This window comes from Lactuca serriola, chromosome 4, assembly GCF_051521515.1.
Source record: "Lactuca serriola cultivar US96UC23 chromosome 4, Lser_US96UC23_V15, whole genome shotgun sequence".
NCBI lineage: Eukaryota > Viridiplantae > Streptophyta > Magnoliopsida > Asterales > Asteraceae > Lactuca > Lactuca serriola.
The window spans coordinates 322,310,983-322,330,113 of NC_136411.1; the positions used below are offsets into that span (position 1 = coordinate 322,310,983).

Here is a 19,131-nt window from a genome sequence, read left to right on the forward strand (position 1 = left end):
GCAGTAAACACTTGTACACCGTAGGTTTCCATAATACCTACGGTTTTGTAATTTTTTTTAAATAACTAATAAACATTTTTTTTAAATAACTAATAAATTTTTTTTTAAAATAACTAATAAACATTTTTTTTAAAAATAACTATTTTTTTAAATAACTAATGTCACACCATTTTTTTAAAAATAACTAATAAACATTTTTTTTAAAATAACTAACAAACATTTTTTTTAAATAACTAATTTTTTTTTTTAAAATAACTAATGTCACACCATTTTGAAAGTACAATGCTAAATTTGGTATAGTAGTGGTATAGAAAATATAAAAAAAATGTAGTCAATTAATTTCCTTTGGTATTCCATACAAAGTAAATAGAATATATGAAATGATTAATTCTTATATTGTGTGTTTTTTCTAATTGTTTATCAATTTTTGGAAATAATACTCGATAAAAAAAGTACTTTTTTGGACAAAATAGTAGATAAACCCCCAAAATAGTAGATAAAAAAATAGTTTTTTTTCGCCAAAACCGTAGCCTACGGTTTGGGAAACCGTAGGTATTAGAGAGAAAACCGTAGGTTATATATTACCTACGATTTTGTATGTGAAAAATGATTTTTTTTATACAAAACGCGAAACAGTAGACGAAATGGCGAAACAGTAGGCGAATCTCGAAATCTACGGTTTCGTGGGCTATTTTTGGCTATCTACTAATTTTTGGCTAAAAATTGCTAATTACCCCCCTTAATTTGGCTAGATTAGTAATTATCCTAGTTTATTATATTAGAAAAAAAATAAAGGACATTAATAAGGTGATTTAAAAACTCAATAACTTTTTTAAAAGTTAAAACAGGGTTGAAAGTAGAAAATTTGAGATTTCAAGGGGTTTATTGAAAATTAAGAAATGGGGTCTCCTCTTCCGTATCGACAAAAACATCTTTGTGTTCGTGTCCCCAACTCTAATCTGCCGGCGAGTAAATCGGTCTAAAATCCAACCCTCTCAAGAAAATTAGTTGACTTTTTAATGCCGTTAGTTTAGCGTTAACTCGCCGTCGTAGGTCGTTAGTTCAGGTGGCTCCTTTTCTAAATGTGATGGTTGTTATCACTCAGGCACGGCAGCTCCGCCTCTCTCCTCCACCTACCACCACTATCTCCTCCACCCTCTACGACCCTACCTCTCTTTCTCTTGCTCTCATGCACTCTGACTCCTCTTTTTCTCTTTACCCTTCCATCTCCCCGTTCTCTCCGCCTCCTCTCCACTCCGCCACCACCACCGTCGTCTCTCCTCCCTCATCCTCCGCTACCTTCCTGCGCCTCCGCTCCACCGACATGTCTCGTGTTATCTTCCTTGTCTCATCCCCAAACCTCGTCGGTAGCTCGATACTCCTCCGTTTCTACATCCTCCGACCGGATAACCAATTCGCTAGGGTTAGGGTAATTTGCAATCAAAGTGATTTGAGTTTTGACGAGAGGAAATTAGGGGTTTTATTTAGGGTAAACCACGGGGTTTCAATCAAACTTGCGGGGTCAATCAATGTCTTCGCGATGTACTCCGTTTCTAACCGTAAAGTTTGGGTTTTCGCGGTGAAGCTTGCGGGAGAAGGAGATAACGTGAAGTTGATGAAAACTGCGGTGATCGACTGCGATTCGCCTGTGTTTTCTATAAGTGTTTCTATTGGGTTTTTGATATTGGGGGAAGAGAATGGAGTTAGGGTTTTTCCCTTGAGGCCTCTTGTGAAAGGGCGAATCAGTAAAGATCGTCGCCGAGATGCAAGTAAGAAATCCGACAAATCGGAAGTCCAGAAGATCAAATTGCTAAATGGATTGACCCCGGAAACGAACGGAAGCACCATTTTGTATGTAAATTCTGCAAAAGTAACTGGCAACAGCAGCAAAACCATAAATGTCAACGGTAATATAGAAGAAAAGATCGGGAAACATTCTGATACTTCTGGTAAGTTGATATTCTTCTTTCTCACTCTTACCTTATTTAGGTATAAGAAATCACGGTTACCTTGAATGAATAACAAGATCCAACTGTGATTTCATGGCTGATGTTCTGCAGCAAGGTTGAAGTGTGTGAAAACGAGACAAAATTCTAAAGAAGGTGGAGTTCGTTTTGTGGCATTTAACTCATCAAAAGTACGATTGGGATCAAAAAAGGCAATTTCTGTTCACTTCTTGGGCCATAATAAGTTTCTGATCTTAGACTCTGATGGAGAGCTATATCTGTTATCTCTATCAAATCCTTTTTCTGGGTCTGAAACAATCTGTGAGATGAAGAAGTTGACCCTCACCATGAAAGTTCAGAGTCTTGCAGTTCTTCCTGATGATTCCACAAGTATGATGTTTTCTATTTCTTTTCTTTCATAACAATAACAATAACAATAACAGTAACAATAAATTGCAGGAGCTCAAACTGTTTGGGTATCAGATGGGAACTATACTATACATGCAATGGTGGTATCTGATATGGAATCTCCTGGGAATGAAAATGACACCAAGAACAATGAAGAAACTATTCAACACTCAGGTATCATATGCATATTGAGCATGTTTGTATTTATTATAGTCAAATGATTTAAATTACTCTTTTTATTAAGCAGAATGTTGCCAAGTTTTGATTTTGTTTACTATGATTCTGAATCTCTTTCTAATTATTGATCAGCCACTGAAGCGATTTTCACCAGTGAAAAGATTCAAGAAATTATTCCTTTAGCTTCAAATGCAATATTGCTTCTTGGACAAGGTACCCTGTGTTATTTTCTTAAAATGTAGTCACTTTATTGAAGTGAATTCATCATGTTGATTTGTTTTCTTATTTCTTATTTCCTATTTCTGCAGCCAACAACATCTTTGCTTATGCAATATCATAATGATGCCGAGTGATTTTCTTTCCAAACTGGTAATTCTCTACTAATTAAGCACGTGACCTTTGATCTTCTTGTTATTATAGAATTATTTACTTATGGAAGTTTTATTTTTTCTCAATTTAGAATTTTCGGGGGGTATATCTGATCAAATGTTCATGGCTTGTTCCACTTATGAAAATTCATGGAATGACCTTTTTGTTTAAAGAGTAAGTTTTTTCTACATATTATATGACTTTCTTTATTAAGTCGTTTTTTTTTTGTTATTATAAAATTATTTTTGCTGTTTTAACTTTGTAGGTGGGTCCCATATTCTCTTCCCTTCAATGTCATCTCATTGTTATATCAGACAAATCATTGTGTGTATGCTTCAGACAATACTGAGATTTTGAAGGTATGAAAACTAGAACTTTCCTCCCATTTGAAATATGAAACTCATTGGACCAAAATACCCTCTGTCCCAAAAAGTAGTTGACTTTTGACCTCAGATTCGAATCCTCCTATTTATCTTTCAGAGAATTTTATGGAAGCAGTTTGGTGGATTGGTCTTTGAGTTTTATGATTGGTTTATTGCCACCTAAGCAAGTAAAATGCTCCTGAAAGTAGGATGCTATAATTTGCATGGAATTTCAACTTCTGGGATTCTGAGTCATATCAGTGGGAAAGGAGAGAGTCTTTCATGCCATTTGCTGCTCATAAATTTTTAAAAAACGGATTGAAGAAACATTATCTTTACAAAAATTGGCACAGCTTGAAGACAATTAAAACATGTTTTTTTCTCATAAACTTTGTGTTAATTCCCTCTTTATGTTAGTTTTCTTGTTTGAAAGAGTTGGTTTTATATGAGCAACATAAGTGATATGGAGATTATGTTATTTGAAGTTATAAATGATGTCTGAAGTTTAGTAATGGTTCCGTTTGTTGGTAAATTTTACTTGGTTGTATATGCAAAGTTATAGGCTTTATCTAGTCCGATTTTTCATCTTTTTCCTCGTGGATCGAGTTGATGAAGCAAAAGTATACAAAATTTCTTGACATGGTACTTTTGGTTGGGTATGCTAGGTTAGCAACTTGTTGAGATTGCTTGCTATGGTAATTTTTAATGTTAGCAATAAGACATTAAATTTCCAGCTAATAACAAACTTTATGAAAAATAGGAAGAGTACGTTTTAAAAGAGTTATTAACTAAAATGACCATGGTATGTTATTATCCAAAAACCTCCTTTCTAGAACATGTTAGCAGATGATCGCCAAATCCGCAAATGAATATTGTGAATTAGCAATAATGACACCAATTCTGACATAAACTCGTGAGTTAATTGTGATTTGCAAGGAGTTCTCAAGAAATTATTTTACCAGCTATTCTAGCTAACTTTAATTCTATTCTTGTAAAATGAAGTTTGCGCACCAAAATTGCCAAAAGTATAAAGATTAGATTTAAGATCTCCCCAATCCTCTTCCCTCTTCCTTTCAAACAATGGGAACCAAAGAGGAGTGTAAATTGATTTTTAGAGCAAATGATAGAATTAGAAGCAAACCGAAGATCCGATCTAAGTCAATTTTTTATAAAATGAAGATTGTAAGATAGCAAATTTTCCTTTTCTTTGTTTTAGCTTCAATTCTTTAAATATAAATTTTATGATGAAATTCATGATTAGATCAAGTTAAGTGTTGAATTCTAAATTTATAACTTTAATATAATGATATAAGTTCAATTCTATATTCAAAATTGAGTTCATGGAGCTTTAATGGTGGTTTGAAACCCCGGCTTCATGAATTTGTCCATAAATCCATTGGATTTCCACTTTGATATTTGGTTTAGTGTCACATTATGTTTAGATGTTGCTCTTTATCATGCAAAGTCCAAATCATAGTGTCGAATCCTTCATTCAGATCAAATAGAGGTTAATGATGTTTTTGAGTTCACAATTGGACAAAACTCTCATCAACTCATTAAGTTTTGACTGAATCATGTTATTGATGTTTAAGTATACGTTAGGGTTAATGATGTTTTTGAGTTCACAATTGGACAAAACTCTCATCAACTCATTAAGTTTTGACTGAATCATGTTATTGATGTTTAAGTATACGTTAGGGTTAGTTATTGCCATCTTAATTGCAAAGCATAGGTGAAAACCATCTAGAGTCAATTTTGAAGTTTTGAAGCTTAGACTTGAAATTTGGGGATAATCACTTTGATCCATTATTTGATTAAGTTAATGATGATTTAGGAATCATATAACTTGATTAAATAGAGTTTTAGAATTATTAAAAGTCATTAAATTTGGAGTTGGAAGTGTTAGAAATGGATTAAGAAAAATAGGTTGATAGTTTAGGAGTTTCTATTTTTATGTAGGTTTGCACATTTGGCTCTATCAAGTCACCATTTTGCTTGAGTGTGCTTTTTTCGTAATGTCATAGGAAATGTACTTTGTTTTATATTGAGTTTAGCTCCCAATGCTTCTCTAAGGTCATGCATGATAGTTTAAGAGATTAATGAGTGTCATTGAGTGTATACAAACCTAGATATAGTAACTAATGTTATTAAGGTATGGTTATTCACATATTTATACTTGTGTAGGTGTTCATGAACCCTGCATATACCTACAAGTTTGTTGGATGTTAGTCTACGTTTATGGTGAGTTCATTACCAAGAACACATGTTCCTTAGTATAGTATGTACTTGATTTCCTTTTGTGATTTATCGAATGATGTGAGTATCTTATGTGAAAGATTATATGTAAAATGTGTTGCATTCATGAAATGGGTTTTATAAATAGTTTTCAAAATGGGGACAAACTTTCTAGTTTCTGAAATGACTTTTGATTGTGGTCATGTTCATCTACTTTAGGATGGATTCCACGCTTGTGTGTTGTCCAGACACTCTGAAATTTATGATCATTATCTTTTTGCAAGCAATGGTGCTTATGAGTTGTGATTGACTAACTATATAGTCATTGATCGAGGGGATTGTTCTTGCAAATCCATTTTATGGTTTCACATGATGGTCACATGCTACCAAAGTCTTTAAATGAGGCCTCTTATTGTGTTTTGATGATGATGATGATGATGTTACTACCTTGTTTATGCTTCGAGTTACCATCTTTTCTCTTAGTATGGAAGGGACCTTTTATGAGAGTAGAGAAGTCTGGTGTGGGGATTTAGAAGCTTATGCATTGCATTTTTTTATATTGTTGATTTGTTATTGATGAGTTATGATGATGTTTTAACAATGTTTCTATTTGAAGTATTCCTTTACTTAATTGATTATTACCTATTATTTTTTAAAGCTTTGAAAACCTTTTTAGGGGTTTGACTTTAGCATTGGATTGTTGAATTTATCTAACCCTTTAAGAGATTTGATATGGTTAATGTTCATTAGGCTTTCCAAGTGTACCATATATATAAGGTATCCTTTGTCTCTTTATTGTTTTGTTATACTGTCGTATGTTTTGACATTTTAAATCTGAAATAGTAAAAAAAATGCAAATGAATTACTTAAATATTGTATGATTTTTGTACACAATGTCATATTAATATTGTGAACACCAAACTTTGAATTAGATATTGTTTAGATTCACAGTCTGAATATCACAACAAGTTGCAATATTAGGATAAAAAAATTTTATTGGAAAGAAACTAAATATATAATAATACATAATTTTTGGTCTTTACAAACATGCATCCATATCAATATATAAACAATGTTTGTATGGGATACAAATGACCAATACATGTATAAGTAGATGTGCTTATTTGGATGGATCGATTCGATCTGATCCAATCAAGTGAATCCAAATTAATTTCAGTTTTTAAAACATAGATCCGAATTTTTCAAACTAAATTTAAATTCGATCAAAGCCAACCAAATTACAATTCTATTGGACGGGTTTTACATTTTGGTTTTCAAGAGACGAATATTTAAAAAAAAAATGAATAACTTAAATATATTTCAATTGTTAAACAAAAATATATTGTTTAGTTGTGAATTAAAATTTATACATTATTAAGAAAAATTATATTATAATTTAATATTCTATAGATAAATAATAAATTGTTATATGGTGTTTTTGACTATTCGGTATCGGTTTTTATTTTGTTTATGTTTTAGAAACTGAAACCAATTCGATATGCAAAATATTAATTCTATTTTGCTAAAAACTTGTCAAAAAAATGTGAATATCCAACCCAAAACTTTAGGACCTTAGCGTAGGAAAGCCTATTGGCTAGTGGCTACAAAATTTATCATATATATTCCTCCCAATTTGTATGAAACTTTAGGACCTTAGGGTAGTAAAGTGTAATTACTCGTAAACTTAAGTCGTAGTTAACACAATGCCACGTCATCATAAATTTGGCGGTTGATACAGAACTTCATCCATCTTCTTCTTCCTCTAACTACATCCTCTTATTCCTCTCTGCGTCTGCGTGTTTTCAGTGTGTGAGAGAGAGAGGGTAATCACGAAGCTCCATGACGATGAAAGCATTATCTGTATCGATCGGCGGAGGAGGTAACATCATCTGTTCTCAACGATTAAATCTCTCCGGCAACCACCAATTTATCTCTTTGAATCAGTTTTCACCGTTAAATCTCCGACGGAGCTCCAGCAGTCTTACTAATCAGGATCATTTTCTCGAAAGGACTAAAACTTACCTTAAATTTAAGCTTGTTATTGCTAGAGCGGCCGATTCTACTCAGGCGCCGGTTCCTGCTGCAGTTACAGGCGGCAAATCGATCGTCGAAGACGAGGAGTTTTCACTCGCAAAGGTACTAGCTACTATTGTGTCTTGTTTATGCTTCGAAGAATATTTGGTATCGACTATTTGCTTGATCTGAAAATTTGGAGATATGTTGTCTCCGTTCAGATAAGCGAATCTGCATACTGCATACTTATGTCGAGTGTCAGATGATTATTGAAGTTAGATTTCCGGAAACGATGCTTGCTTATCTTATGCATTTTATCTCATAATAGAATTGCTTCAATCGGATAAAGAACAGATGAGAAGTAGTAGCCCTAAATAAATATAAACCTAGAACAAATTTCTACACCTTTTTGGCTTTTCCAAGTGTTCTATTCTTTTAGCAACTGAAATTATTAAGCAGGATGCCAATCTAGCCCTAATAGTATGATACAAAAAGAGTTTTAAAGTTTAAACATCCATGAATGCATTATGCTTTTAAAGAAAATCGCTCTCAACTGTATTATGCATTTAAACATCCATGGATGCCAATCTGCAGATCTCCTTTGGTGTAATTGGACTAGGTCTTGGATTATCACTCCTCTCGTAAGTACCTTACTTTCATAAATAACACTTTTTTAATTTCAATTTGCATTTCTGAGATTGTATTGCATACACTTAACAGCTATGGTTTTGGAGCTTATTTCAACATCCTCCCTGGATCTGAATGGTCTGCAATAATGTTAACATATGGATTTCCATTGACAATTATCGGAATGGCTCTTAAGGTCAACCATTTTTGCTATTCTTTCTCATCTTCCTCCAACTTTTCTTCTCAATTTCCATGAGAAACAATACAAATGCTATTTTGATGCTTTATTTTAACTTATATTACATTTCCCAGTATGCAGAACTCAAACCTGTCCCATGTTTGACTTACTCTGATGCTCAAATCCTGAGAGAAAAATGTGCCACTCCTATCCTTAAGCAGGTTACAAAAAAAAAAACAATCATACCAATATGACTTTCTCATTTATTTTGTATTATTGTTGTGTTATAAGTTATAACTTATAACTTATAACTGATTAAGTAAAAAAAAGAAATAATTGGTTTTTGTTATGTATTAGGTCAGAGATGATGTCATAAGATATCGTTATGGAGATGAGCAGCATTTGGAGGAGGCTTTGAAACGTATTTTCCAGTATGGTTTGGTAAGTTCTTGCTTTTATTAGACGAAAATCTTGCTAATTTCTAAAATATTAATAAATAAATAAATAAAGAATATAGTAGTTAAATTTTGTTGATGTTGATATGTTTTGTTGTTTGGTTTAGGGTGGAGGTGTGGCAAGAAGAAATGCTCCAATTCTAACAAAAATCCGGGAAGAAGTAAAGCATCAACTTTAATAAAATATTACTTTGTTTTGTTTAATTATCTTCCAGAAACATTAACCTTAAACTTTCCAAATATGATGATTTTCAGGTGACTGAAGATGGTAAGTATTGTTTAGTGTTGGTGTTTGAGGCAAAAGCACTTGAGTTGGCTGACTTCGAGAAAAGACAGGTGAGTCATGTTTTTTTTTTCACATTAAATAAATAATATTTAAAAAAGTATTTGAGAAAATGCAAGAAAAGTTTACGCTTTAAAGTTTAAACAATATTTGTTTTGTAGGAAAAATTTGCTTCTTTTTTTGGCCCGGGAATAACAGCTGAAGTTGGTGAGTTGTTGTTACGTTTGGATTTTTATACAAAATTTAAAAGCTTTATTTTTTTTTAATAAAATTTATTGGAGATTGTTGTGTATGTAGGGAAAGGAGAAGAAGAGAAAACATATGATGTACGCCTTATTTCAAACACAACACTGTAATTATTTCATTATGGCCTTCCAAACGTGTTCCCTAGATTTTGCATAGCATATGGGAAAACTTTGTATCATTGATTGTATAAAAACTAAAAATATTTCCATAAAAGATGTCGTACACAAATAGATACAAGCAAGCCTTCACGAGGTAATCTTGGAAGTAATCATTGCATTCCAAGAAAATAAATCCAAATATCAAATTCAACTAGAAAAGATACAAAAGATACATAAACGAAGAAAAGAAAAGATTCTTCAAATATCTTAGATCCTATAAGAGGGTGTGATAAAAAACTGAAGCCGAATAACCAAATGATGTTTGGTTTGTTTGGTTCGGATTATTTGGTTTTCAGTTGATTCAGTTTTGTTAACTGAATAATGAATATAATACCTTATTCGGTTTGGTTTTGGTTAACTTTTTGTTAGATCGAATAAACAATATATATATATATATATATATATATATATATATATATATATATATATATATATATATATATATATATATATGGGGATAGGGAATATACATTACAGCCCCACCTAAGCTTAGGTACTAAACCTCTAAAATATATCGTTTTAACATTCTAAATATGTCCGGTTTGATTTCACTTGGTAATATATCATCCTCCATAACATTTCTTTCTTTCATTATTGTTTTACCATCTTTGTTTTCTTTCCTCAATTATCGTTTATTACTTCACCCAAGGGAATATTACTAAACCCTAAACCCTAAACCTAAACCCTAAACCTAAACCCTAAACTTAAACCCTAAACCTTAAACCCTAAATATGTCTGGTTTGGTTTCACTTGGTAATTAACATTTTATATATAGATTTATAGATTAGTTACTAAGAAAGATTTTCATAACTAATTATTTAGGTATTAACTACTATTATAAATTTATAATTGATTTATATTTTGTATCAAAAAACAATTAGCCAAATGTCAATTAATGTTTGGTTATTTCTTTCATTGTCGACTAAGTCTTCGTTTGATGGACATCTTTTCAGGTTCAACAGATCTTTTCTAGTTAAATGGGTCGGAAAGACTGTTTGATTTACAATATATATATATATATATATATATATATATATATATATATATATATATATATATATATATATATATATATATATTTCTTTTCCCAGTAAGATATGTATTTCCCATAAAGCCTCAAAATCATATCTTTCTGGCTGAATTGTTATTTTTCATACAATCAAACTACATGGTTTCTTTTCCGGTCAGTAAACTTTCCTAGACAACACTTTCTTAGACAGTAACTATCAAACGAGAGCTAAAGCTATTAACATATCTCTACAACTTATGTATGTATGTATTGTTGTATTGCCCTTTAATAGGGCTAGCCCATTTAGTGGTGGATCTAGATATATTTTTTGTTGGGGGCACCATCAATAGACTATATGAATGAATCGGTTCAAATGGACAATATAATTGGGTTGGATGAAACTAGTGGAAAATTGTGGTTGTAATTTGTGTTTTAAATCTAGATGTTACATTTTCCTCATGTTATTAGGAAGTATGTTATTAGGAAGTACTGAAACTCCTAATTCCTTGAACATGCGTAATGTCCCTGTTAGGTTGTTGATGAGCATTTCATTGGTTTAGTTTCTTAGATCATAAAGGATATAATAGCGACATGCTAGGTCTTCCATGAACCATGAGCGGTCGCCTAGGTGTGTCAAAGCATATATTACCATAATGTTCAAATTTGATTTATTAAAATCATTTAATTGATGCATCAACTTTGCATATTGTTCAAGACTTAGCTTGGCATTAGCTACGTTGGGTTTTAACTTCATTGTTTTCTTTTATTTTTGTTGTTGATATTTGCTCACGAGTATCCACCATTCTAGGTATCCTTTTTTCGAAGAAACCCTAGATTATGTGATTGGTTTTGCCACAATGTTTGCACCACAATCCATCCCGATTCCCCTTTCTTTTGTCAAATTGGTTCTGCTTATGGTTACATATCCACAGATCTGATACATAACAACTTCCACATTTGTCTTTCTTAAAACAAAGATGTTTTTAAGTGATAAACATTAACGAGAATACGCATTGGTTTGTTCTTAATATTTCATATTAACAGTCCCAAAGGAATCATCAAGTCACATCAAGAACATGTAATTTCATCTTTCTCTTTTGACTCTACAAGTCTCTTCTAAGATCACATGAACATTTACCACCTGTACATCTTGGTATTTGTGAAACGAAAAGGATATTGTCGTAGATTTCTTTCTGTTGGATTAGGTGTCTAAGCCAATAACTAAATTGGTATATACTTGAACTATTAGCAAAGTCCTTTTGGGTTGCCCTCAAACCTAACAACTGACTAGAGTGCTTTTTAAAGAGAAAGGTTGATTTATTGATCTTTTATAAGATTAATAAATTGCAATTAATGATTTATTAATATATTATGAGAATAATATATTAATTAGAAATATTATTATTTAATTAAGAATTAATTAGAATTAATTTTAGGATTAATTGTATTAATTAAAAGTATAAAGACCTAAGCTGTAATTGTTCAATAATTAAACAAAAGAGGTTTCAGAACCTTCCCCAATGTGGTGGACGGTTTTGGAGGTATATTCTAGGGTTTCTAGAATATCTCTTGGAGATAATTAGGAGATTGGATAATTACCTAAATTGAAATAATAGTATTATATTCAAATTAGGGTTTCCATGGTTTTCTAATTCAACTATAAATAGGGCCTTAACCCTTCACATTTTCGGCCATTCCTTCTCTCAAGAGAATATCCAAAAAAATCCTCTCTCCTCCTTTCTCCTCAAAGATCTAATTGTTAGGTTTTAGGTACAAACCATCAGAGGCATCAGAGGCACGAGAGGTCTGGTGTTTTGCTTCCAAGTCAATTCAAGAAGGATTATTTGATTATTTACTATAATAATCAAGAAGGTATGTAAACCTTAAACCTTTTATAATTTAAGATTTTACTAGATTTACACTAGGGTTCTTGATGTTCAATAGATTCTAGCATTCAATAGTGAAAACATATATCCAATTAGGTCGCATGTGAACTTAAGACTTAAGTTATTTTCCGTCACATGAATTTTTGTAACCTATAAAAACCAACACTTTCATCTTCATAAAGTATGTTAAGATGGACATGTTGTCTTGCCTCATTGTTAGCAGAATTCAGTTTAGTTGGTAAGCTCGTGGTGTGCTTTCCTTCCCAAGTTTATTTAGTGTAACATTTGTTTTCAGGTATTGCTCTTGGGATTCAAAAAATCTAAGTTCTTGGAGATTTAGTGAGTTTTTTCTAACCATGGCTTGGTGATGGAGCTCACTGTGGTGTGGTCGCATCTCCTGGATGAGATGCACATTTTTAATGACCAGAGTCTGGTCATGTATTGGCCAGGACATGGTGGCGGTTGGGTGTAAAACCCTAGGTCTCAAGCTATGGGACCTATTTAAGCAAGCTTATGATTAGGTTTGGCTCTCAACTGCAACCTTCATCCCTTTGAGAGAAACCCTAGAGTATATGTATGTGTGTGTGTTCATGGTGCTTTACTGTATGTTCTTGGATTTCAAGGCTCTTTCAAGAATAAGAAGAATGTAATCCAAGCTAGTTGGTAGAGTGGTTGTTGTTGAGGGATTGTTTCTACAAGCCTTTTAGACTCCAGAAGGTATAGAGTTCATACCTTTATTATCTTATGAGTTATTTACTTGAGTTTTAAGGTCCCATATTGGTTAAAGAAAGTGAATCCTTGGAGTTGGAAGCAACTCTAGGACCTTGGGAGTGATTCATGTTAGTTTTTGGATCTTATGATCCCATAAAGCTTGTATCTAGATCAAGAATCAACCATGCATAGATCTTTAAGGTCTTTTGTCACCTTCATCTATTAATTTAGGGCGCCAACAAGTTTTGTCACCTTCGTCTATTAGTTTAGGGGATCAGAGAACACAATGTGATACCAATGTGAAAAAATAGGGTTCGAATATCTTTTCTTGATCATTTAGCATGCCAATAAAGTGTTTAAATGCAAATACAAAAGAAAGAGATAACTACTAGTAGACACAAATAAAATCAAAGAAACCTCTGAAGTATATAAAAGTAGAATATTTGTTTTCAAAAAGGAAATATACATATAATCATACAAGTCTCTTTACTTTTTTAATCTGTTCAACTAAACCTACAGTCTTTTTTTACCAAACGAGTGCCTATCCATGTCCATCCTGTGACATCCCCATTTTCATGGCCAGAAAAGACCGATTTTGTTTATGCTTTATAAAAAATCAGAGTACTTCTTTTCATAAAAATGTTGCGGAATTTGTTCCCAGAAAAATACGATAAATACGTTATCAAAACATTTTCGTAGAAACGTGTTTTATTCATTTTAAAACGTTTGGGATGTCATTGTCAATACAGGAACATAAGCATAAACAGAACTTACATTTATTTACACTAGTGATCTACATTTCTTTAATCTCTCAGTGTAATGTCACTTCATATTGACACATGTGATATAAGTAAACTGAGTGGGTCAGGTTGGGAAACCTGGTGAGTACATAGGGTTTTCAACCCACAATAATATAATTATTATGTTTAAACAATTAAACAATCAGCCCAATTACCCATCCCCATTATCTTCTTTATTCTTAAGGATCTACCCTAAGAATCAGTTATTCCTTGTTCATTTATTCCTAAGGAGTATCCTAAGGAATAAGTATGAATTCGATTGTTGTAAATGACACATCTGTCAAGCACAATCTGCTAGTTCTGTCACTAGGGCGCAACTACCAAAATTGTGACATTCTCTATGGGGCGCATCTGCCGAAATAGTCCTTTAGGCGCATCTGTCGGGGTTATGAGGTTCTCTATTAGGCGCTTCTGCCGGTAGAGACCTTTAGGCGCATCTGTCGGGTTTGATTGACAATATCGTTTTCGAGAATCCACTCGCAATACATATCAATGGGTTTTTAGAGTACACCGGTGAACACGTCGTTCACAACACCTACAGGTTGCGAGCTTGCTAGTGTTCCACTGGACTGTCTAGAATAGTCCGTGGTTGTCATCCATACTCTGCTGAATGACGGGGCCATCATTTGGGAAAAAGGCTTCTCACATCGTCCACCTCTCACCCTCACCTCACAGTCTATTTCACCTCTCAACTCATCATCCAACTCATATTTCATCTACCCATGTCTTATCCCAACATTTTCGTAGATATAAAATACATATACAGTTTAAATCATTTAAAACGTGTATAAAATCGTTCACCCAGCATAGATAGCAAGTATTCAGATAATATGCACACGTAGCACGTAATTTATATAAAATACTTCATATCTATGTGTAAGCTGAAAGTAACTATGCACTCACCTGATTAGGTGGTGAGTTGGCACTCGGACAGCACTTCGTTACTCTTAAAACAATTTCCTCGACAAAACCTAGTATCAATATGACTAGGGTTTAGTCTGACATTAACCACAACTAATTAATAGTCCAACTATTATTATTATTATATAAGCGTTAAATAACACTCAATATAACTCATAATAATAGTCCAAATACTTATTATAAGGTCCTAATAACATTACTATATTAAAACATAAGCTATACTAAAGATAGGTTAGGCGTAGCTCACTTACAACGGGTTTTCTAAAAAACCAGGCTTCGCTGGAGCAGCGTTTCCGAGCCGAAAGACCCTTTTTCTCGGGACTCCGGGAGCCTCGGGGCTTCCTTCGGGTGCTAGGGGGTTTACCTAGGCTTTTAGGGGGGGTTAGGGGCTTTAGAGAGAGAAACTAGAGAGAGAAAGAAGGGTTTGAAGGTGTGAAGAAATGGCAAGACCCGACACTTCAATTTATAGGGTGAATTCCTGATGGACTCGCTGATTCGGTTCACTGACTCGCCGAGTCAGTGCCACGTGTCATCATCTGATGGCTTTCCTTGGGGAGAAAGCCTTGGCCCATATTCAGCCACGTCACCCATTTTGCAGCAGCACCCTGCCGACTTCTAAACCCCGTCACTTTCGCATACGAGCTCCGTTTTCGACATTCTTTTTTTCCACGCGTAGGTAAAAACAAGATCTACAACTTTCATTTAGACTCCGTCGGCTAATTCTCGACTGATCTCAAATTTAACAATAGGAGGCGTTTAGACCGTTAAATGACCGCGAAGAATTCGTAACTCCTTCATACGAACTCTGTTTTCGTCCATCTTTTTACCGTTGAGTTCCTATTAATGAGATCTTCAACTCTCATTTAGGTCGCGTAAGCCCAAAACCACTCGAACTAAAATTCGAGTTTCGGGTCGTGCACTACTAAGCCGAATCTTAGAAAAATCATAACTTCTTCATACGAAGTCAGGTTTGGGCGTTCTTTTTATGGATTTTCTCGGTTTAACAGATTCTACGACTTTCTTTTAGGTAGCTAAGGCTAAATCTCGCTCTATCATAAATTCACTATTTACGCTTTCTGGTGTCGTGCCGGTTTTGCCGTAAAACTTCGACGGGCCATAACTCCTTCGTTATAACTCGGATTTCGGCGTTCTTTATATGTATGGAAACCTTGAGACATATTCTACAACTTAGTTAAGATTATTTTTTCTAAATAATATTTTATCGAGAAGTCGTTTTCGACACTTATTGCCTCAAAATTGACTAGCTCGGATCTGCGGGCGTTACACATCCATTTCATATATTGTCCACATAAACCTATCACATTGACTTTACTGGTAAATGGTAATATACACGGAGGGTTACCCGATTCATCTCATTCAAGTTTCTTTGCAATCATTTCACAAAAAGTTCCCCAACTAAGATTTGATCTTTTAGGATCCTTCAATGACGTCTTCTTCAACTTCATCCGTTCAAAAGAACTTTAAGTATAATGTATTTTTGAGTTTCAGGGGCGAAGATACTCGAACAAACTTTGTTGATCATCTTGTTCATACTCTCCAGCAAAAAAGCATTCGTACTTTTAAGGACGACAAGAGAATCAAAAAAGGTAAAAAGATCAGTGATGACCTCATCGGATCCATTGAAGATTCAAAATTCTACATCAAATATGCCTCTTCATCTTGGTGCTTGGATGAGCTTGTGAAGATAATGGAGTGTCATAGGACGACAGAGCACACTGCGTACCCTGTCTTTTATGACGTTGAACCCTCGGAAGTCCGCAAACAAAGTGGGGCAGTTAGAGAAGCATTTGCCAAGTATGAAATGGAAGAGGCTGCTGGGAAATGGAGGGTGGCTCTGAAAGAATCAACGGGACCTTGTTGGGTGGGAGTTGAAGAAGACCACTGATGGGTAATTCCTTCATTAGATCTATGCAATATTCTTCTATTTTTGTTTATTTATGATCTAGCATATAACCTGGATGTAAAAGGCTCCTAAATGTTTCAACTCAATTTGTGTCTTGTCCAGAGAATAACTATGAAATATGACAAATAGGGTTGTAACACCCCATTTATTTAAATAAATTAGTAAATGTAAGCCCCAGACTAATTTGTGAAGAATTTTAGAAGTCGGGGGTTAAAAGAGTAAGTTCGGGACAAAATTGTAAAATAGTTGAAGGCTTAAGGGTTTATTGGTAATTTAGGGGTCTATTATGAAAGAAATTTATAGGATCAAAGCTTAAAAGGTAAGTTTTGGATTCAGTTGTAAAGATTTCTGAAGGAAGGGTTAAAAGTGTAAAATATGGATTAGTTTGAAAGAAATGAGGGAAAGGAGGGGATTAACTTGTCATTATGGGGCAAAGTTTAGGGAGTCGGGTATATATGCTTTACAAAACCCTAACCCTAGCATTCTTAAAGAGTCGTCACCCTCTCCCTTCCTTTTAGCTTCCAGCCGCCATGCGTGAAGTCAGCCACCACCCCCCACCCTTTGTTCACAGTTCTGACCAGTCGGAGTAGCTCATCGTCCGCAGCTGTTTGCTAATGACCGCCACCATCGTGTTTTGCTGTCAGCGACATCAGGAACCGTCGGCGATGCTGTGTGCGCCACAACTATCTCTCCGTCGCCATTCCCTTCCTCTTCTAATTGCTGGTCACGGTTCTCAACCGCATCCGGCCATTGCCGGTGTTGTTCCGACCATCCCTCGTGTGACAATCGTCAATTTCGGGTCAAATAAAAGTCAAACAAAGTCAACAAGTCAAACCGGTCGACTCAATTATCCCTTGTATATTAGGGTTTACGTTAGGTAATTACTGTACAACTCACTATTTTAATGAGAAAACATCATTTGGAAAATACGTGTGTTTAATTTTCCTTAGCCTTGATAGTGCTAAACAATGAACCAAAGCGATAGAACAATGTTGCATACTCATCGAGAGTGTGTAAGATCCTTAAACATGGCCTAACGGGGCTTGCGGACCTTGCGTTGCGAAGCCAAGCACTCAAAAAGGTCACAAAAGAAACCTCTCTCAATCTCTTTCACTCTATCTCTCTATATTAGAAATCTCTCCAAGTATGTCAAATCTCTCCCAAATCTCTCAAAGTATGTCGAATCTCTCCCAAATCTCTCTAAGAATGTGGAATCTCTCCCAAATCTCTCACAAAACCTCTTTTGATTTATCTTAATCATTTGAGGCATCCTGATACTTGACTTGGTGAAAAACCACTCGAAAAGGGGTGAAATCTTAGAAAAGAGCCTTTTAGGGTCGGAGCCTCCCTATGGGGGCCAAGTCCTCCCTGATCCGAGGCCACAAGAAATGAGACTGAAGTCTCCTTGAGTAGTCGCAGCCACCGAGACCGAAGTCCCCTTGAGCAGCCGCAGCCACCGAACCCGGAACTAGCACCGCATCCGAGCCGAGTCTTCGGGCCGCAATCCCCTTCTCTTCGGATCGCAGTCCCCTTTCGCCCCCGGACCGCAGCCAGCAACCAAGCCACTCCGGTGCTTAGGATGCTGAGACCGAACCCTTGCCCATACTTCGGATTTTCCATCCTTTTACCCGGTTTTCGACCACGACTTCGTTTTAAGCCCGTTATTAATTATTTTAAGGGGGGATTTTCACCCAAACTTATATTTTGGCTTATAAGGTCCTATATATTCATAAATTCAACATATTTTAAGTAAAATCTGATTTAAGAATAAAATCCATTAAATGAGATTTTGTGGTGAAGTGTTGGCTCTTCCATAATCCTTTCCCACTCATTTTCCCTCCATTCCCATGTCCAAAGAACTGGAAAAACCCACTCTCACTTCCACCAAAGATCAAACACCACTTTTATCTCAAATTCTCACACAAATTCGAGATTTCCAAGGCATTTTCAAGCTTTCCTCCTATATTTGGTAAGTATCATCACCCTCCTTATGGTTATTACCTTTCCTTTTACTCAAATCATTGATTCCTTACTCAAACTCCACCAATATTGTGTTAGATTCTCGAATCTTCAAGCAATCCTCCAAGTGTTCTTAAGTTGAACACTTATCTCCTTCAACATCCATCCACTGAAGTCACACAAGGTGAGTTCATACCCCTATATTTTCATACTTTCTTAAGTTTTAATGGGGGGGGGGGGGGGAATACAAGTTAAAACACCAAGAACACAATTAAAATTTTCTAACATCTTTCATCAGAAACGTTAGGCTCCATTCACGGACTTTTTTGATCAACTTAAACATTTTATTTTTCAAAACTGTTTTAGGTGCAAGTAGTTCCAGTTCTTAGCTTTAAAATGGCTACTTGCACATCTCCATGAGATTTGTCTACAATTTATGGTGATTTTTACAAAACTGTCTATCA

General features: G+C 34.6%; 2 protein-coding genes and 1 pseudogene across 3 annotated transcripts; all 3 read left to right on the forward strand.

Moving 5' to 3' along the window:
- Positions 1-942: 942 nt before the first annotated feature.
- On the forward strand, positions 943-5,642 carry LOC145097378 (uncharacterized). Of its 2 annotated transcripts, none has more exons than XM_079034925.1 (8): positions 943-1,949; positions 2,061-2,336; positions 2,406-2,528; positions 2,664-2,744; positions 2,840-2,900; positions 2,992-3,074; positions 3,166-3,259; positions 5,447-5,642. In XM_079034925.1, the coding sequence occupies exons 1-5, from the start codon at positions 1,088-1,090 to the stop codon at positions 2,869-2,871; spliced, it is 1,374 nt and encodes a 457-aa protein (XP_078891051.1). In that variant the 5' UTR covers positions 943-1,087; the 3' UTR covers positions 2,872-2,900; positions 2,992-3,074; positions 3,166-3,259; positions 5,447-5,642. The 2 variants fall into 2 exon arrangements, with proteins under 2 accessions (XP_078891051.1, XP_078891050.1); XM_079034924.1 differs by lacking the exon at positions 5,447-5,642 and adding an exon at positions 3,381-3,774.
- Positions 5,643-7,218: 1,576 nt separating this feature from the next.
- On the forward strand, positions 7,219-9,512 carry APE1 (acclimation of photosynthesis to environment). The gene is made up of 9 exons (XM_079034926.1): positions 7,219-7,633; positions 8,105-8,151; positions 8,231-8,333; positions 8,450-8,536; positions 8,673-8,756; positions 8,878-8,931; positions 9,026-9,106; positions 9,215-9,260; positions 9,351-9,512. Exons 1-9 carry the CDS (start codon positions 7,337-7,339, stop codon positions 9,407-9,409), a joined length of 858 nt encoding a protein of 285 aa, XP_078891052.1. The 5' UTR covers positions 7,219-7,336; the 3' UTR covers positions 9,410-9,512.
- Positions 9,513-16,228: 6,716 nt separating this feature from the next.
- LOC145099559 (toll/interleukin-1 receptor-like protein pseudogene) lies at positions 16,229-16,690 on the forward strand (annotated as a pseudogene).
- Positions 16,691-19,131: the final 2,441 nt, after the last annotated feature.